Genomic DNA, 22,517 nt, shown 5'->3' on the forward strand with positions numbered 1-22,517 from the left:
GCCAAGAAGAAAAAATGACAGCAGTCCCTCCACCCAACCCTGGCGAAGCAGTTCCTCCTTCTGAAACGACAACAGTCCCTCCACCCAATCCTGAAGCAGTTCCTCGTCCAGATGCAGATGCAATAGCCTCGCCCGATGCCGACACGACAGTTCATCAAGAAAAGAAAATGACAGCAGCCACTCGGGACGACGGCAAAGCCACATTTAGGCGAACTCGCTTAGGAAAAGGGAAAGTTGTTCTACCACCATCAGAAGCCGAATTAACTGGGTTTTTAAAATTCACTACCAAAGCCCAAAAGAACAGGTATGCGGATGTACGAACGTGAACAATTAACCCAGGTAAGTATGTCGATACTCATTCTCTAGAAAAACTGAATATTAAGGAGGATTTCGATGCTATGATAGCTAGTCTGTTGTGGAAAACTTTAGTAACTATTAAATACCCCACATTTGTTGAGTTGATTAGAGAATTCTACACAACCTTTCAGTTTGAAATACCTGAGAATTTCATTTTTGATAGTCTTGGAGTTGTGCGATATCGACTCCTAGGCAATGAATTTAAGCAATCAATCACTGAATTTAATTTGGCCCTAGGATTTGTTGATACTGGATTTTTCCTAACCAATCAATACAAGAGCTCTGTTATAGAATTTGTTGATAATTTTGATCAGGCAAAACTCTAGAAGATCATGTCTTTTGACCCCATGCATTATGATCCTAGCAACTTTAAAGGTGTGTATCTTAATAAACCTGAATGGGTTTACATGCAACGATTTTTAGCATTCAGCTTCTCTGGTAGAAAAGACACACGACAAATGTATGTATAAAAGTTGAAATTTATTTTATTTGGTCCATGTTGCATGAAAACACAATCAATTTAGGTTTTTGGTTAGCTTCACAATTCAAATTTGTGTTGACTCGTAAAAAGCATGTATGTTTAGGCTTTTTAATTACTCACTTGGCTGTTCGCCTTCGATTGCTTGATCTTTATAGTACTAACTTACATATTGCTTATGAGATGGAACCATTGGACATAGCTTGTTTGATGAAGATGCACGTGCTTGTGGAGAATAATGGGGTGTACTCTTTCCAAAAGCCTTCTCCGCACAGCCAAGGCGATCCTCCAAGATCTAGGAAATGCTTGACCAACAAGCAATCTTCATGACCCAGAGGATTCAACTGAACCAGATTTTGAAGCTCGTTTGGAAAAGATGGAACAAAATATTTCAAAGATGGAGAGAAATTTAGACTCCTTGATGAAGCACTAGGGAGTTCTACCCCCCTTTCCACCGTCACCATAGATTACTCAATCCAAGTGGCTCACAAATCAAGGGAGTATCACATCTCTTTTCATTTATTTTGAGAGCCATTTTCTTTTTTATACATTGAGGACAATGTATAGTTTAGGTGTGGGGAAGGAATATGATAATTACATAATTTCCTTTTCTTTTTGAAAATATTTTTTTATGCTTAGAATTATGTATGCTTTAATTCATATGTGCTGATTTTTCTTTTGCAACCTTGAGTTTTATTTTGATAACCTAGAATACCATGTAAGTTAGAGATACATTTTTTATTTGAGTTTTAATACATGAAAGGGATAAGCATGATCAGTGTTTCTTTCAAATTATCTGATGGTATCTCATTAGTTTATTGATTGAAAAATGCGCAAGACTTGATACAAATTTGAAATTCAAGTGAGCTTTTGAGCCAAAGAGTAATTCATTATATTTTGCTCTAATTTTTTGTTGGGTGTTATCAAACTTAGTATGATTATTCTAGAAGTTGCTTTTGAATGCATGTTGAGACCATATCCTTGGATTGATGCTTTAATATGAAAAGAGCAATTAGGATTAACCTATTCTTAGACTCTTAAAATACCTACCTTGTTGATTTCCTTTTTAGTTAGCCACTTTGAGCCTATTTTTCATTTTTTTTCTTTTTTTTAACACATGCTGTTTAACCCAAGACCATTCATTTGCTACCCCTATTTTTCTACTCTTGTCAAGACAAGAAGGGAAGTGTTGCATGGTACAAATGAAAAAAAAAACCAAAAAAAAAAAAAGAAAGAGGGAAAGAAAATGAAGAAAGGGAGAGAAAGAAAGTTGATATCTATTCCTTTCATGAAAGAGGAGAACTGAAGAAGTATTCATCAAATATACTGAATTAAATTGTTATATGTTACTCTTCCTAAGTTCTTAGTGTTCATATAAAATGTGGGAATAAATTTCAACTTTAAAAATTTTTTGTAGTATGTTTCGTGGTGATGTGGCATAAGTTATCATGCAGGAACTTAACCTTTTTGTCTTGATTGTGAAACACTTTAATTTTTCCTTTTATCATACTCTTTCCTAAGCCCCATTACAACCCTTGTAAAGTCCCTTTGATTTTTGCATCTAATTTATGTGTAGTGGTGGAGACTTGATTCATTAGCAAGCTTATGGTAATAACATGCTATGTTTTGATTCTGAGAGTAAATGCACCCTAAACACTTTGAGTATATTGAGTGAAACCATGTTAAGGTGTTAAGTCTTGTTGCTTTGATTTTGATGAATTAGTGAGATACTTGTTCTTTTTACAAAATTTATCCTATAAGTGCTACTCTCTTGATTATCATTATTATTCAACTCATTGATGTATGTTTAACTTATTTGGTATTTGTGGATATTAAAAGAGATGAAAAGGAAGTAGAGAAGAGAATTGGTATGTTAAATTGAGGTATATGCTTGAGGACAAGCATAAATTAGGTGTGGGGGAATTTGATAGGTCATTAATAGTTATATTTATTGTGTTTAATTCCCTTACTATTTGATTGAATAATGCACTTAATTGTGGAAATTTTGTTTATTCTGACCTAGGTGATGAAATATCAAGGATTGAGCAGAATTCAACCTAAAAACATGTTTTAAGTCATCACTTGCTAGAAACCAAGTCTTTTGGAGGAAGAGTAAAAATCTGTACAAAAGATCATTGTCAATAAGGAGTGACCACGCCTTACAATCCGTGAGCTGCTGAAACTTGCAGAAGAGAGCTTCGAATTTTTCAAGATACATTCGTGGTGGGCCCACTTTTATATAATCTCCTCTCTTTTTGGAAGTGCTGGATAAAGAGAACTTTCTTCCATGTATTTATGATTTTAATTTGTTTAGATTACTCTTTATCTTATCCTTCCTTATAGGTATAAGATCATATAAGAAATTTATGTCTTTTTTATAAGGATTCTCTTATTAGGTTTTAGGTTTAACTTCCTATATAAGGAGGCTAGTTCTACTAAGTAAAGAACGGCTGAGTACTTTGAGATTATTATTATTTTTCTTCTATCTTCTTCTATCTTTTCTGTAAATTTTTATTCTACCATGAGTGGCTAAGTTTTTAGTTTCTGATTCAAGAGTGAATAAATTCCAATTGTAATTTTGTGAGGCTTTGTGCTTAATAGAATTCTTCTTTAATTCAAGTATTTTTTATTTCTTGTTTTTATTATTTATGAATGTTTGATATTAATTGAACTGGCGACTTAACTTTGATATTGATTTTCTATTACTAAACTTTGAGTTTGTGATCCGTAATTGTCATGAACGATTGACACAAGTAGCAAGGAGCTGGCTCATGTATGTGTGATTGCGGCCTTTTCGAATTACATAGCTTGCACGATAGGCTCTAGGGAAATAAAGGAACAAGGTTAATTCAATTGCAGCTATATCAATTAATTAATGTTGGTTTAGTCCTTCTCATTATTCTTAATGCTATCATTAAGTTGATATGGAATGCTATCGTGCCTAGTTGACTAATAGTAAGTTTTGATTTGGATGTTGGGTTTGAGTCAATTATTTTAAGGGAATTTAACTTGTTGCGGCTTTTCCGAACAAGTAGACTAAGTACTTGAATAGAAAAATTGATATTTAAGCCTATGATCATGATTATAATTGGATGCAATTAATACTCTTGAATTGAAAATTTGTTAAGATTGATTTTTATTCACTTTAATATTCAGCCTTCATTATTTTCTGTTTATTTATAATTTTGATTCAAACATTCAAACCCTCCCCCCCCCCCCCTCGGCGTTTTTATTTTACTTTGAGAAGCTATCCACATTGGTTCCCTTGGGATTCGATCTGGTTTCACTATTTCTACAAGTTAGTTTAGGAAAATCAGCAATTTATTTTGAAGGGCTTCGACAACCCGTTCATATATATATATATATATATATATATATATATATATATATATATATATATATATATATATATATATATATATGTTCAAATCCTATTTCAGATATTAAGTATAGACTTAATGTATTTCATGCTTTGTAGAATGAATCTCATTTGCTTTTACCTTTTTTATTATATGATATTGTAAGTATATAAAATATTTAATAATTTCATAGAAATATTGATGATAAGATTATTATCATAATTAATTGTTTTTAGTTTTTAATAATAGTTAGTGTTGTTATAAACAAATCTTAACTAAAATTAAAGTGATATTATATCTATTGTTACTAAAAAATAATTTTTGAAATTAAAATATGTTAATTAAATAATTTAGAATTTTGATTAATATATATCAAATTTATATGTAACATATATTTTTTACTATATATTTATTAAGAGTTCTCTTTATGATGATTTTAAATTTTTTTAAAATAAAATTGACGTATATGTAAAATAAATTGTATTCTTACTAAATTCAGCATGATATAAATTTAATTTTTAATTTAACATGAATGATTCATAATATTTTTTTTTAAATCTAATTTTTGTTAACATATACCATTTGTATATGAAAGTATACAATTTCCTACATTTTTGCAGAAAATATATACAACTCTTTTGGATTTTATGTTACTTCTAACTTTTAGATTTGATCTTCGAGAATCAACAAAAAATCCTTTAAACTGATATAAAACTTCTCTAATGGTGTTGATTTATCAAGTCTCACTCCATATTGATAAAATAAATTAAAAATCTATTGAAACAAAGCTTACTTTTGTTCACAATTAGATTTTTTTATAAAGAAATAAAAAAACACCTAATTTTTTTCGATTTGTTTGTATGTAATAGTCGATTTTAGTTTGAAAATTGATTAGAAAAGTAATATAAATCTGATAGAATACTTTTGCGTTGTTTTTTGGAAGAAATCATTGAAGAGTTTAAGTATAGTTATTGGTGTAGATTTGATTTCTATATAGAGTATGGTATAAATGATATTTTGAAAGTTGAATATAGTATTTTTAAAAGAATTCAAAAGATACTGTAAAAATGATATTTTTTATTATTTTTTATTATTTTTGAGATTTTCCCTTATATTGTTAAGTCTTCTTTAATGTAGGTGTTGGCACAATAATTATATTCTAGCCTAGGCCAATATTAATGGTGACAAAGGTCCAGTCCATCAGCAAGCTCAAAATTTTAGTTAATTAATTAATTAATTAATCAATGATTGCAAAGATCAAAGTTGTAGAAGACAGAAAGTGGCACAAGGTACGAGAGCAATAGTATTAGTTAGCATCAAGTAAATAACAGTTTGGCTCTCCAACTCCTCAAGTAAACAGAGATAAATGATATTTTAGTGTTGAAAAGGATAAGCATATCCACGAAGAAAGCGAAAATATAAGGAGGTCTATATATACTGAAGAACAATCAAACAACATGTATCAACAATCAACAATATTGCAACATTCAAGACTACTCAGAATACAAATTCTTTGCAAATATTTTTCTTAGTTCCTTTCAAATTCCAATTCTTTATATTTATTTGTTATTCAACACCATTTGTTTATGTAATTTCCAACAAATTTATTACAAGTTTTTCTACAACTTATTCATTTGCATTCATTCAGTGCTAATTACATCTAATTTTTATAGTATCATTTGAGGGTCTACTCAAATTGTCAAGATAGTTTAAGAACTCATAAATTATTTTGATGAGGAAGTCATTAAAAGCGCATTAAGTATATTTAGTCTATGGACCTATACATGTGGAATACTCGGCTTTATTTTTCTTGAAACAGTAGGATAACACACTAGGACAAAGTTACTACCTACGTAACTACAAACTGAACCATCTCCATAAACTTCCCTCCATGATGTAACAATAGATCTAAATATATATCACACATTTTTGAAACATGAAGAAACAAAAAAAAAAAAAAAACACACAAATAAGGCTCACGGTACAAAACAATAATTTCAATGAAGTCACAACATAAAAAAAGAAGCCAAATACCCTTTAAAATAATATAGAATGCAGATGCAAGAACATTTTGTCAACCATTAAGTATTTATCTTATTCATTTTTAACTATTTTCATATTTAAAAAATCATATGTAACCCTATAAAAAAATCGAAACCCTAACATCACAAACACTATTATATCTTTGAAATTGAAACAACACACAAATTATAACAAAGAAATAACCAATTTGGGTCCACTGTGAAGACAAGAATAAGAACTTAATTACTTGAAAATGGCAGCAAAGTGGTCCACCGCCAATTAAATTAGGGTTCAACCACCAAAACGAACATAACAGCAACTTTAAATGAAAAACAAAGGTAAAAAGCTTCCTCCATATGGCAAGCACTTTCTCTTTTGGGAATACAAGGATAGAATAGTAGAAATTGGGATTCAATTTTAGTTTAGATGTTGTAATTAAGAAAAACATCAAAACAATATAGTTTTACTTTAAATAAAACTACATCATTCTGCTTCGCTGGAAAGAATGGTCTAAATCATTTGCCACGCTGGCATTTGTTTACCACAAACACATACACTGAACGACGATTAAGGACACATGCATATTGTTTGTTTACTTAGGAACTAGGTGATTACAAAAGTAAAAGTAAGAGGACTACCAACAACGCAATTTATGTACAGGGACCAAGTAAAATAAAATCGTATAGTATAGAGAGTCAAATATAGGATAGCCTTATCTATACTAAATTTCTATTTTGATTTATACATATATACACAGGCGCACAAAGTACTGGGTAACTAATAAAGTCACTTGATTTGAATTTAGAGAGAGCTAAGGACTATTTGGCTTTGATTGATAATACGACAACTGAATGGGTACCAGAACTCATTACTATCATAAATATCAATTCAATTAAAAAATATATTCTAATTTTTCAAACTAGTTTTTACTGATAATTAATCATTAATTATAATTTTTAGGATGAAAAGAAGTCAAAATTTTTTAAAAAATTAAAGAGAAATTAAGTTTTAAAGTAGATATATGAAAATAGACGCTCTAAGAAAATCTCAGCCTAATTCTTATTTATATCAGGTGTATACACCGCAATGAATAGTAGAGTGACACGTATCTAATAATATTTTACACTTTAATATTAGATAATTGATACATACTTAATTATTCAAGTTAATAATTTATTAATTTGATGGGAACATATATCTAGACTGAATAAAAATTTTCCAAATCAGCATAAATTAAAGTAAGATAAAAATAAAAGCAATTCATGATCTTTATTCTAGAGAAGAGAAAAAAAACAAAACAAAAAAGCAAATCTCATACAACTTATTGGAACATGAAGTGAAAGCATGTAGAATGAAAACAAGCCATGTAGTTAGGAACACGAAAGCAATCAACAACATCTTTTTGGGATGCAAAGATGGCCAGTCATGTGCCAGCTTTCACCTCCATCAGGATATGCATAAGGGCATGACGGGGTGTAGGAATCGGTTAAATGCATGTTCCATTCTGCATTCGGATCCTCAGTTGAAAACATAGTCCAAGTAGGAGTGGAATTCTCATATCTACTATGTGTGATGCGATTAAACTTCTTCACATCCTTGTTCTTATTTATATCACTAGGATCAATATCAACAACGAATAAATCTCCATAAGGCCTCACGGAATGCAAAAAGAGAGGTAAAGAAATTGGATCAACAGACACTGCAGCAAGATCTGAAGTCACAGCAATGCTCATTCCATCTGGACTGAAAAATGGATGGTTCACATGTCCTGCAAGATCATCTCCACTTTTTATTACTCTTATTACCACGGAAGGATCATTGACCTTCACTAGAAATACTGCAAAATATCCTGGATCGAGACCATTATCCGAATCTGGTGCATCTTTAGGCTTATCGCGAGTTGACGAGAATACTATCCAATCTCCCCTTGGAGACCATTGGCAATGTGTGTCCGTCCAAGGTCCATTTGTTAGCCTCGTTATCTTTCCATCCCCAAACTCCCCTACTTTTGCATCCTCCATTATGTATAGATTTTTATATTGCTTATCTCCTCCATCTCTTGTAGATCGAAAAACTAATTTTGTCCCTATTACAATTTTCAATCCAAATATTAGAATTACATTATAGTCCATGCCCTTTCCAATTCAAAACGATTATAATGAACAATTCTTACTAAGAATTGGTGAATAATTCCTGTATAAAGAATGCTTTTATGTAATGGGACTCATCATTAAGTTAAAATAATCTTGGTGACCAGCATATCAGCTTTATAAGGAGCATATTTTATTTGGAAAATAATGCATCACAATGAACAATTAAAAAGCTAGTTACCATCTGGACTAGTGGATGGAAAAGCATTATTGAATCCTCTTGTGAGCTGTCGACGCCGTCGTGCACCACTAGCCACATTGGGGATGGCGCAGATTTGCAGTGTCTGGCCAGCGTTAAAAGAAGGTCCCATGCATACATAGAGTGTATCATCTTGTGGATTTTGGCTCCAAACTGGTGAGAAGATATTGTCTGGGCCTTTCGTCTAGATAAAACATCAATTACATACCGTATAAAGTACGAAAACAATATTAATTCTTGTAATATATAGCATACCTCGAAAACAATGCGCATTCCATCGCTATCAGCTACCCACACGGCTTTGAACTCATTGTCAACGAATGCAAGCTTGGAGCCATCTTTGGAAAATGTTGGAAAAACACCCGACACCCTAAACAGTCCTACATCTGGATATGGAGATTTGAGCTTATGGAAATGTCTTTGGATATCATCTCCACTCTGCGCAATTAACAATCGGCTTAGCATATGGCTGTAATTAAAGGAGCGCTCAATAAAGTGCATTCGTTAGTGTAATACATACCTTGAGAAGCTCGCTTTTGCAGCGATGGTAACCTATGCGCTTCCCACCATCTATTACAAAAGGGTTGAAATGGTCAGCCTTTGGTCTGGTCTTTTGAGTGATTTGTATGGATTGTTGTGGTGCTGTTGAATCAAAAATCTCAATGTGCCGATACTGTGCTTCTACGCGAATGTCATTGAACTTTGGTTTCTGACGTATAGTTGCCACTGCCACTTTAGTGGCATTAATGGCTGCCGGAGTTATGGCATCAATTCCATCTGGAGTAACCCGAAGGGTTTCTGATGTTTCACCATTGCTGATGTCGGCTCGAAACACACTCCAAAATTCTCCGACCTTTCTATGGAAAAATATAATATTGTCACTACCCCATGTTGGCCATCCACCATTTTTTATAACTCTCATGCGTCCTAAGGGGGGCTTCTCTACGTTCATCACATAAATGTCAGTTTGTAGATCTTCAATCTCGCCATTCCAGCCCTTTCCTTGGAATGACGCCACTGCTACCTTTCTTCCAGAAGGTGATACAGATGGGCTTAAATCATTTACTCCTGTTTGATCAAGCAGATAAGGGGAAAATCAAATCAAATTTCTGTATTGCATTCCTGTCGTTGAAACTTGTACTTCAGGTTATTGTATTGTCTTTAGTCTTGAAGTTTCTTTTCTTTTTTTTCCACTGCTACATTTTCTATTTACATTAAGACAGTAAATAATGGCAGCTGAACGTATTTTATAATTTTATAATACACAAAGTCAGCATGAAAAGCTAAATATTATCTATTGATGGTCGAGTGGCTACGCTCCCCACTCCATTATTTTCCGCTTGATTCCGAAGACCAAACAAATCTTTGATTTTTTTTTCATTTTAAACTAAAGAAAATTACTTTATAATATATTTTCTTGTTAGAAGAAAAACAAAAGAATATGAACTGATCTCTTTCTGAGGTCAACTTGCAAGTTTTCTTTCGCTGTCATTTTTATGTTTTGTATTTGAATTCTTTTAGTGATCATTAGTGAAATCTATATTTCCTATTTCTGTTTACTAAGGAAATAAAAGAAAACTCAATAAAAATAAAATTTAAATCCTATAAATGTTTCATATATTGAAAATATAAATTCGAAAAGTAACCTGGTGGGGTGAGGCGCTCAGTTCTTCCGGTCCTAAGATTGGTTTTATAAACGACAGTCCAAGGCTGACGACGGTCCTTTGACGGGTCCTTGGTGGTGACATGTATAAGAGAGTAATCAACAATACGATTACCAATCTTATAACCACCGGCAATGCAACCGCTGTCTTCCATGCGGACTACATCGAATGTGCCATAGACATCAGCGAAACTGAAGACTTTAACACTGGGTCGGTTGTCGTTAAAGCGAAGAGCAATCTGAAGTGTCTCAAGGTTGTTATCTCGTTCAGAGACGAAGATCAAGCCTGTTAGACGACCCGAATCAACATCAGCTTCTTTGGCTTCGGAAGCCAATATTGGGCGCTTGATAATGGTCTTGAGAGCCTCTGGGGGAATAATTTGGCAGTTGTAATTGTAGGATAATCCATCAGTCATGTGTAGCTCATCCTGCCTTGATCTTGGTGGAACCGAACAAGAGAATATGTCCAGTGGCACAGGTGGTCTATAGGTTGCGAAGAAGGCAATGCTACCTCTCTTCTCTGCCATCTTCCTTTTATTTTTTTCTAATTATTATTACTATTGACTCAGAATACACTCCATGGTATTCAGAAGACTGATATAAATAGATGGAGAGGGACTGGCCATTGGATCAGGGTCATGAGCTCATGTTTGGATACAATAATTTTAAATGTATGAGTCAGGTCTAACAACCCAAACCTTAACCGCATGCATGCGATAACATAATTTAATGAATCAAAATCTTGACATTATTAATTAAAGAAAAATTAAACAAGTATTTGATATTTACTTAATGGAGTAAATGCCAAAAGTAATACCTTACATCTTCCAAATCCATCCTCTTTCCCAATATTCTCCTTGTTTGGAATTATATTTGTTTTTTTGACGGACTTTATTTTTGAGTATAAGTATAGAGCTAATTCATATTGTGTCGGGCAGGATTTTTATAGGCGATAAAATAGTTTCAAATTTTTAATATAGTAGTATATTCAAAACTCGAATTTAAGACTTTAGATAACCTAAAAGACTTCATTTTTTTTAAGAGACCTTAAAGCTCATACAAAAAGTTAAAAAAAAAAAAAAAAACAAAGACAGCAACCTGAGGCTATGATTACATTGGCGGAGCTAAATCTTAACAAAATTTAAATATAGTTTATGTATTATATGAGTTTAACTTCAATTTAAATTTTTACATAATAAATAAGAATAATAATAATAAAAGCTCGAACTAGGGTTAAATTCATTGGAGCTCATAAAAATATAGTAGATTGAGATTTCAATCTTAATATTTATTCTCAATCTAATATTATCAAAATCGAAATTCATTACATAATAATATTTATTTTATTTAGTTTAAACAATTAAACAGAAAATATTTTCATTTTATATTATATATTTTGAACAACATTGGTATCTTTTATCTTTGAACATATATTTTTATATTTTCTTTTTCACTTTATGTAATATTTCAAATATGAATGAATGAAAATATAAATTAAATATATATAGATGATAGAGGTTAGAAATAGAAATCGAGATATAAAAATGATAAAAGACAAAAGTTGAGAGATAACATAAATTAAAATAATAATTGAGAAATGTCATAGATTAAATTAATAAAGTTTAGGAGTTAAACTATATCTTTCGCCTTAATTTCTTTAAGTTGTCATGAATTTAGAAATTTATAAGACTTCTCCTCAAAAAAAAAATTATAAAAGACTATTAAAAGTAACTGACACTTTTTTAAAATAAAAAGAATAGTCAGAAAAAATAATATTAAAGTGAGTTTTATCTAGTTGCGTTCTTGGTGATGTAATTATTTTTTTTATCAAAGAAGATTCTTCTTTCATATTTTTCTTCAATCTCTCATTTATCTTCATCTAGTAAAATTTAATTATAAAAATACCCCTATCAACATAATTAATTACAAAAATATCAATAATGATATTTTTCATTTAAACCCCATATAAAATTAAACTTTAGATTTTAAACCCTTTGCATAAATAAATATTAACTTAATACTAGTTGATAGGTTCAAATTATATATAAATATTTAGGATATTTTAAAGTGTTAATAATATGATTTATATATATAATATGGTGGAAATATATGTGTTTACCTCATTTAAATTTAATTATCTATTTTCAAGTAATATTTGCAAAGAGAGGAAAATATGAAGCAAAATACTTAAAAATAACCTTAATTAAACATGTTCATGTTAAGACCCAAGATTAAGATGCGTAAAGTGCTATTTGCAAGGCCTGACTAAGGATTACAAAGCCCAAGAGACATTTTAGTCATTTTGTACAATTATTAGGATTTATATTAAAAGTTATTTATGGAATAGTATTTTGTGAAGATAAAGATACTTAAAGTCTTATCTATTAGATAAATTATATTAGGTATATATCTCTAGAGAGACTTATTTAGAGGAGGACTCTTCTCTATATATATATCTCTGCAAACCTAATTCGAAGAGGAGGAGGAGAGCTCTCTACATCTGTCCACCATTATTTTTTCTACAATTCTTTCATAAACACTTTAGTTTAATTTTCATTACTCTTTTTAAGAATTAAGGAGCTTTTCAAGAAGTAGAGAGTGAGGACCAATCATCTTCTTACTTGAAGAAATCCTGAATCTAGAATGAGCTTTTACTTTATTATTTTATGTCTTTCTATTTAATACCAATGATCATTGGGTTAAATATACTAGGCTAGTTTTTATAAGTGTTTAGTCTAGCCTTTTTACCTTTGTATGAATCTTGCTATTTATTTATTTAATGAATGATTTCTTTACCTTCATATCTTAATTAGTTTCAGTTATTATTCATATTAATTTAGCAATAGTAATTGTTATGAACATATTTAGGTTGATGTATTACAGACACCAACTTTGCTTCAATCTATGTTGGTAGAAGAAGCTTTAGATGCATTATTAGTTTGAGTGACTAAAGGAAAAGGCACATCACCATCTCATTCATTAGATCTAGGCTTAAAGTAAAATAAGAAAATTATTAAGTAAATGGCTAGACTAAATACTGTTTTTAGCATATAGTTTTAAATCATAAGTATTTGCATTTGCATTGCATATTTATTTATTGTTTGGTTACTTTACTTTATGAATACCATTCTTTCAAAAATACTAATTTAGAGTGTTTAGATTTACTTTTATTGTTTTGTGTTGATAATTAGTCTTTATAATAAGTGGCCTCATAGTTCCTTAAGATATCGACCTCGTGGTGAACTTACTCTTACTATAGGAACGGTTTATGCACTTGCGAGTACTAACTTAGATACATCAAGTTTTTGGCGCCATTGCTGGGGAACTATGTCCAAATTTTATTATATTGATTGATTGTCAAACGTGTCTTGTATTTAATTCTTTTTGTGTTTTATGTTTTATTTATTTATTTTTATTTTGTTTTTAAATTTTATTTTTTAAGTTTTTAAATTTGAGATTTCCTGTTATTTTGTATGTTTAGCTAGAAACAACTTGAAGAAGAATCAAAAGAAGAAGTGGATATCATGGCAAAAACCCACCAAGAGAAGTGGGAGCTGAAAGGCGAATGGCTATAAAAAATTATGCACGGCTTATAATTGGTAACATTACTTCATGCATAGTTCTAAGTGATGCATCTACGAATTATGAACTAAAGAACACTCATTTTAACATGCTTCCTTCATTTTATGGTATGCCTAATTAGGATGCATTAACATTCATTAGAAAATTTTACGCTATAGTTCATACTTTTCCATTATTTGGATTAAATGAAGATCAACTAAGAATGAGGTGTTTCCTTATTCATTCAAAGAAAGAGCAAAGGCTTGGTTAATGATCTTGCATCCTAATTATTTGAGAACCAGGGATGAAGTTTATCAAAAGTTTATGAGTAGGTTTTACTCATATTAAAAGACCAAAGAATTAAGAGCTAAAATTTCTGATTTTTATCAAAAGGATGCTGAATCTTTTCATGAAGCATGAGATTGCTTCAAATCACTTTTATTGCAATGCCCATATCATGGATTCCCACTCTCAATAACTAACCAATTATTTTACAATGGATTGACACAACAAATTAATATATGGTTGATAATGCAGCTGGGGGTGCTATGGTAGAAAGAACAGCTTATGAGGTTTATGACATCTTTGAGACGTTAGGAGCCGATTCTCAATAAAAGAATGTGAGGACAAAAAGAGTAGGAGTAAGTGAAGTAGTAGCTAGTAGTGAGATGGCCATGCGATTAGCTGAATTGACTAAGCAAGTTAAGATGCTTGCTTCAACAAAAAAACACACCAAATAATGAAGTATGTGGTATTTGTAGTATTTATGGTCATGGTGCTAATGTTTCTTCATCTTTTGATAACTATAGAGGAAATATATATGACCAAATAAATTTGATGGATTCATACCAACCAATGCATCCTATGAATGGCCCTTATTCCAATACATATAACCCAGGCAGGAAAAACCATCCAAATTTTTCTTGAAAATACAATGACCAAAACCCACCACAATTATTGAGAAACCAAAATCAACCTCATTATGAAGACCAATATTCTCAATTACAAAGGCACTCCATTCCTTTCTTTCAAAATCAAGAATAAACTTTTTAATCTAATGAGCAAAGAAAGCCAAGTTTGGAAGAAACACTTCAGTCATTTATGCTGTCTTCTTATGATAGGATGGAAGGAATGAGAAACAAATAGATTCCATTGAGGCTTCAATGAATCGTTTAGAAGCTCAAACGGGATAAATTGTTAAAGTTGTTCAAGAGCTCAAGAAAGAGAAACTACCAAGTCAACATAAACAAACAAATTCTATTACTACTATTAAAAAAAGTGAGGTTGTCGATAATATTGCTACGAAAACTAAAAGGAATTCTTCTTCTTATGCAGGTACACCTAAAAATGATGGATTAGTGCAAATCAATAAGGAGAGCATGAAAAAGAAAGAACAAGTAGAGCCTAATCTTAGGCTTCAGAAGAAAGAAAAGGAAGCATTTTCTAAACTTCAATTCCATAAGGCAGCTTAGCCTTATAGACCACGTATTTATTTCCTAAACCAATTCAAAAAGAGCAAAAAGGATTAAAAAAATTGAAAATATTGAGATGCTCTTTAAAGGTAATACTAATTTACCTTTGTTAGATGTTATCAAGAATAAGCCAACTTATGCAAAGTTCTTCAAAGAGTTGAACACCAACAAAAGGCGATATGCGAACAATAAAAATATATAAGTAGCAAATATAATGCTTCAACATCAGTTGCCCCTTAAGACGAAAGATCCTGGTAGCTTCACCATTGATATTACAATAGGTGACAAAAAGGTTACAAAAGCCATGTTAGATTTAGGAGCAAGCATCAACTTGATGTCTTATTCGATATATGAACCACTTGGCTTGGGAGAGTTGAAGCCTACCACTACGTCTCTACAACTTGCAGATAAATTAATAAAATATCCTAGAGGTACAGTGGAAAACTTGCTAGTATAAGTAGGTAAGTTAATAATTCATGTTGATTCTATAGTGCTTGACATGGAAAATACACCAGTAAGAGATAAAGAGCAAATTATACTCCTTGGTAGACCTTTCATGGCAACTACTAGAACTGTGATTGATGTGCATGATGGAAAACTTACCGTGACAGTTTTAGGAGAAACTGTAGAATTTAAAGTGTTTGATTCTCTAACTGTATCTCCTAAATCTACTATTGATAAGCATTCATATAATTATTTAGATTCTCTTATTTATGAACAATTATATGACAATATTTCATTCTTAATTGACACAAGAGCTTTCGTGACACTTTAGATGTTCGCATTAAAAGTATGAAGCCATACTTGAAAGGAACCAAGAGGTGGAGTGCGTGGATGAACGTCCACCATTAGCATAATCGGGACTGTCTAGCTATAGACAATAAACTTAGCAATTGTATTTTTATTTTTTAAAATTTTAGTATTTTATGCTTACCTTGTAGGCCTATGAAGGAAAAGTAAGCATTCATATCTTCTTTGATTTCCAAAAGGTAATATTTCTCCATCTGAAGCAACTAAACCTCCTTTTAAAATTTTTTATTTTTGAGCAGGCCATGTTGCGGCAGCAAATTTTCACATGGGCCCATAGCAGAGGTACAACAGGGATGACACGATCCTAAAGCAGTCAAGCAGCAGTAGCTAGTAGCAGAACCAGTAGCGGGTCGCGAGACTCTCCGCGAGGGAGGCAGCCACGGCAGCACCAGCAATGCACGAGCACCGCGTGGTCGAATGGTAGCCGCGAGTCACGAGCGAACCACAGTAGAAGAATCCGTAAGGCACAGCTGAAGCCACGAAGCAAAAAGCCGTAGTAGCACGAACGACATCGCTAGCCATGAGGTCGCGGACCACACGTAGCGGAAGCACCAGCGAGTCACGGACAAGGCCGCAAGGTGCAGACAAGGCCAGCAAGCATGCTGCAAGCTCGTGGAGAAGCCGCTAGGTGCGGAAGGCAAGCAGCTAGTGCAGACGGACCTGCAGCGTAGGCAGACGTGATAGCAGCTTGATGACGCAGTGTACAGGGCGCTGAAAATTCCACGGGCCGCTGAAAAAACGCAAAAATTTTGAATTCTTTGCTATTTTTGGGTGAAATTAAAATAATTAAATCTAAGAAATTAGAGATTAATTATAATGAAAAATAAAGTTATTTTTAAGTTAAAATGCTCTCTTTAAAAACTAAATATATATCCATCTCCTCCACATAAATAGTCAAATAATTGATTTAGGACTTTATTTTAAATTTTTATTTTAGGATTTGTATTTATTTATTTTTCTGAATCTAACTTTTAATTATCTTAGGATTTAATCTTTTTAATATATTTAGGATAGTTTATTATTTTTAATTTTTTATTTCTTTATTTCTTTTATAATTATCAATGATGTGTATTCAAGTGTGCTTTTAAGGTTTGGATGTTGGAAATTGAAATTCAAGTTCATGGCTTACTACACATTGCAAACCTTCGAGGGAGTCTTCTATCTTTTTCCTCTCTTCTTGATCTTTATTTTTATATATGCAGTGAAATTGAGGACAATGTCAAATTTAAGTGTGGGGGAGGGAAATATAATATTTCTTCAATTAAACTTTATATACCATGCCATGAGAATTAGCAACTTTGATGAATTTTTGTAAAATTTTAAATTTTTCTACTTAGTTTTTTCTTATTATTCTATATAAGAGTTGACGTAAGAATGCTATTATGATGAAAGAATTAGCAACTTTGAAGATTCTTAACTCTTGAGTTAGTTTTTAACATGTATAAATGTAAACTCGTGAGTTATTGGTACTTAAATAATCAAGTATTCATCTTTTGCATATGGACATGATGAGTAGTTTGACAAATTTGAGTTGGGTATAATTAGGAGTGTAGGATTTAGATTATAATTTTCTTATTACTAAATTGGCTTACCTATTAATCGGGGATCTTCATGACCAATATCAATTTTCACATAAAAAGGCAATTGAGATTATGAGTATGCAAAGCATTTTGATGTATGTTTTGTTGAGTAACTAGGTGCATTCATCACCCACGTTTGTATTTGTGTAAAAAGGCATAACATCTCAAGAAAGAAAGAAATATCCCAAATATCAAAAATTAAAATCCAATGGGTGTAAAGAAAAGAAAAAAGAAGTATAAGAGCTCGAAAAATAAGTTATTTAAAAAATGTATAAATACCTATTGATTTTTTGTTTGTGAATGAAGATTTTGCCTCTTGAATAGAGTTATGATAATTTGGATTATGCATCATAGTTATATCCTTTGAAGATGAGTTAGACTATTTGTTGTGAAACAGGTGCGAAGGATTGGATACTTAAGTCTTTTGATTAATAATGATTGAGTTTACTTTTTTAAAGGAAATTATTATAATTCAAGTGTTCTTGGGTTGACATGATCTTTGCATTAGTGAAATATTTTAGATAATATCTTGAAGCTGAGTATGAATGTTTCTTCATAATTTTTGCAAAAGTTAATTCTCAGTTGCTATTTATTTGAGGATAAGTAATAGTTTAAGTGTGGGGGTATTTGATAGGTTCAAATTACATATAAATATTTAGAATATTTTAGAGCTTTAATAATATGATTTCTATATATAATACGGTGAAAATATGTATTTTTACCTTAGTTAGGCTTAATTGTCTATTTTCAGGTAATATTGGCCAAGAGAGGAAAATATAGAGCTAAATACTCAAAAGAAGCTTAATTTGAGATGTGCCAAGGCCCAAGATTAAGATGTGTAGCAAGGCCTGCCCAAAGATTACAAGGCCCAAGGGACATTTTAGTCATTTTGTATAATTATTAGAATTTATATTAAGAGTTATTTATGGGATAGTATTTTGTGAATATAAAGACACTTAAAGTTTTATCTATTAGATAGACATGTATTAGGTATACATCTTTAGGGAGACTTATCTAGAGGATGACTCTTCTCTATATATATCTCTGCAAACCTAATTTTAGGGGGAGGCGGAAAGCTCTTTCCTATATGCTCTCTACATCTGTCCATCATTATTTTCTCTACAATTCTTCCATAAACACTTTAGTTTATTTTTCATTACTTCTTTTTAAGATTTAAGGAGCTTTTCAAGAAGTGGAGAGTGAGGACCAACTATCTTCTTACTTGAAGAAATTCTGGATCTAGAGAGAGTTTTTACTTTATTATTTTATATCTTTCTAATTAATACTATGATCATTGGGTTACATATATTAGGCTAGTTTTCAAAAGTGTTTAGTTTAGCCTTTTTACTTTTGTATAAATCTTGTTATTTATTTATTTAATGAATGATTTCTTTACCTTCATATCTTAATTAGTTTCAGTTATTATTCATATTAATTTAGCAATAGTAATTATTATGAACATATTTAGGTTGAATATATTAGAGACACCAACTTTGCTTCAATCTGTGTTGGTAAAAGAAACTTTAGTTGCATCGTTAGTTTGAGTAACTAGAGGATAAGAAATATATCACCATCTCATTCATTAGATCTAGGCTTAAAGTAAAACAAAAAAATTACTAAGTAAATAGTTAGATTAAATACTGTCTTTAGCATATCATTTTAAATCATAAGCATTTGCATTTGCATTGCATATTTATTTATTGTTTGGTTACTTTACTTTATGAATATTATTTTCTAAAAAATATTGATTTAGAGTATTTAGATTTACTTTTATTATTTTGTATTGATAATTAGTCTTTATAATAAGTGGCTTCATAGTTCCTTGAGAGATCGACTTCGTAGTGAACTTACCCTTACTATAGGAACGGTTCGTGCATTTTCGAATACTAACTTAGATACATCATTACTTCCTAATAAATTTAATCAATCAAATACATAAAAATTTAAATACTTAAATTATTATTATCATGTGAACTATAAATATTAAAGTTAGATCCTTTATTAAGTCCAATAGCTTTGGATCATTTTCTTAAATAATACACCTTACTTAAATCAATAAATATCTTATTATTATTATTATTATTATTGTTCAATACCTAGGATATTTTTTCTAATAATATGCATTACCCAATTAACTTAATATCATAGTCATTATTATTCTTCCTCCACCATATATTAATTTCCAAGGTCTAAATTATATAAATATATACATATTAAGTTGAAGAAATTTAGAATATTACAAAAGTAATTATATATGACAATTAAATGTCACGAAAATATCATTAATTTATTTTTATAAAAAAATTGAATTTCAGATCTTTTTAGATTTTGAATCAGGTTGTATCAATTATAGATTTAGGTATTATCCAGTCTTGGATCGTATCGATATCAGATTCAGACTATTTCATATTCAAATTTTTTTTTCAGTTTCAACTGTTTCGAGTTCAAATTATTTTGAACTTGGATCATTTCGAGTTCATATATTTAAACTTTTTTTATTAAAGTTTGAGTTTGGATAACTTGGATTCGAATGAGTTAGATCAAGTCTTTAGGTTCGAATAAAACTTTACTTTCTCTATATGAAGCAGTGAAATTTAATGTTCCTAATATTTCTAACATTTTTACCAAATATCCATTCAGTGAACAAATTAGCTTTGGAAACTATTTCAAAAGTCGAGTCTAATTTTGATTCGGCATATTTTCTGATTTATTCAAGCTCATCTAAAAAGTTTAATTATTTTTGTTAGATTTTATTTTTAAGCTCGTTAAAAGTTTCAAAATAAATTTTATTTATTTTTCTGAAAGAGATAATTTTTACTATTGATAATAAAATAAAGTTACATAAATTTAATAGAAATAAAAATAAGATTTCAATTTTCTTTTTCTATTTCTTTAGGAGAAGAGTTATTCTTTTCATCACCTTGAAACTTATTATGGCTTGTGGCTTTCTTCAATTAGTTTCAATATTAATAAAAGTTTTAAATTATTAATTTATTGTTAACTTATTCTCATCTATATATAAAGTTAAGAAAATTAATATTATAAATAGCTTAAATTTATTTCGAACTCAAGTCTTGATTTATTTAGTGTTATTTAAAATATATTAAGCTGGAGCCAACTTTAATTACTATTATAATTTTATTGAGCTAAGATCGAATAATGACATATTGCTTTGCCAAAGATGCAGTCAATTGACTTTAGTCTTTAACAACCCAAATCTTAACCGTATGCAATAAAAGATTGAATATATATATCTATTTTTAAAATATTTGAAAGTCTTCACATATTATGATGATGATGATGATATATATATATATACACATCATCATCATCATGATCATCACAAATGATGATGAGCTGCTCAAATTATATCTTTTATTTGCATTAGATATAGACATGATGCTATTAAATTAGAATCCATTTGATTCAAAATCACAAATGAAAATGAGAACAGAGAATACTAGGAATATGAATGATTATCGTTTATTTATTCTTTATTTTAGTATGGAATATGGATCAAATTCTACTTATTGTTGACACCAATTATAGTATTTAGTTATTATAAGAAAGCTAATAATATTTAATTTATTATCATAATGTTCAATAAATAAATAAAAATGATAAGGTATTAATTTATTTGTTTTCTACTGATGATAATTGTTTTGACTTGGTTATCATTCGAATGAAAGATTTATTCCCTAAGGAGGAGAAGGGATTGGCGATTTCTATTGATGGGAAAATTACATTCTAATTATAGAATAATTTTTAACTAATCAAACATCAACAGGGGAAATCACTAATTTTCATTTGTTACATAAATAGAAATTTAATAATTTAGGAAAAGATAAACTTATTAATAGATTCCCATATTATTAGATAGATAACTATTCATGATTGGTCAATGAAAAAACCTTTTATCATATATTTAAGAAAAAAATTACTATATTTTAGAATAATATATAATCTATAATCATTTAACATATATAAAAAGGCAAAGTAGAAGGAAACAAATAAATTTACTGATAGAAATTATTCGTTTATTAATTAATTAGATTAGTTTGATAATGTATTAATTTAATAAATATTAGTAGTTAATAATTTATTAAATATAAATCTAATTTTAGGAGTCCATCTCTATTAACATTTTCAATTACCAATATAATTGGATCTTTATTAAAATAAATTGATTTCCATGGCATTCTTATTTCTAACCATAAGGAAAATTCATTTATCAAAGCATTATTTGGTTATCCTATTTTAATCTCTAGTTATAAAAGTTTAATAATATAATGACTGTAAATATTTGAGTTTTGGATAATTTATTACAAAAAGATAAAGAAATAACTTCTATTTTTCTCTAATTATCACTATATTTATTCCTTTCTTCTACTTTTTCTTTCAAGGGAAGAATTGCTTAAGGAGTAATGGATTTTCTGCCAAACAATTGGGTTCTCCCTTCGCCACCCTCATAAGAATGGTCTAAAGGAATTTTAATTATTCCTCCAATAATATGACACTTAGCTAATATTTAGGCTGAATGCATATGTGGCTTTTTGAACTTTTTAAGAATAGTTACTTAGCCACTTAAAACTTTTTAAGAATAGTCACCTAGGCACTTGAATTTTTGTTTAATCTTTATAGCCACTTGAACTAGTTCTTTTGGACTATATAAATCTCATGTTACTGTCGCTAGGAACGCTATGACATGAAATTGAGTTGTATATATGTTAAAAATTACGACCAAATGCATACATAACCCTTTGAACTTTCTGAGAATAGTCACTTGAACACTTGAATTTTCGTCTGATCTATATAGCCGCCTGAACTAGTTCCTTTGGAATCCTAAATCCCCATACCTGTTTGTGC

At 30.2% G+C, this 22,517-nt stretch overlaps 1 protein-coding gene and 1 non-coding gene across 2 annotated transcripts; both read right to left on the reverse strand.

Moving 5' to 3' along the window:
* Positions 1-7,466: 7,466 nt before the first annotated feature.
* On the reverse strand, positions 7,467-10,819 carry LOC8284086. Its single transcript, XM_002519756.3, has 5 exons — positions 10,212-10,819; positions 9,086-9,633; positions 8,821-9,003; positions 8,548-8,749; positions 7,467-8,302 (listed from the first exon to the last, which is right to left on the reverse strand). The coding sequence occupies exons 1-5, from the start codon at positions 10,753-10,755 to the stop codon at positions 7,605-7,607; spliced, it is 2,175 nt and encodes a 724-aa protein (XP_002519802.1). The 5' UTR covers positions 10,756-10,819; the 3' UTR covers positions 7,467-7,604.
* A 3,326-nt stretch (positions 10,820-14,145) lies between these two features.
* LOC112534932 lies at positions 14,146-14,253 on the reverse strand. Its single transcript, XR_003079152.1, has one exon. It is a non-coding gene; the product is annotated as a small nucleolar RNA R71 (small nucleolar RNA).
* Positions 14,254-22,517: the final 8,264 nt, after the last annotated feature.

Source organism: Ricinus communis, chromosome 2 (genome assembly GCF_019578655.1).
Source record: "Ricinus communis isolate WT05 ecotype wild-type chromosome 2, ASM1957865v1, whole genome shotgun sequence".
Lineage (NCBI taxonomy): Eukaryota > Viridiplantae > Streptophyta > Magnoliopsida > Malpighiales > Euphorbiaceae > Ricinus > Ricinus communis.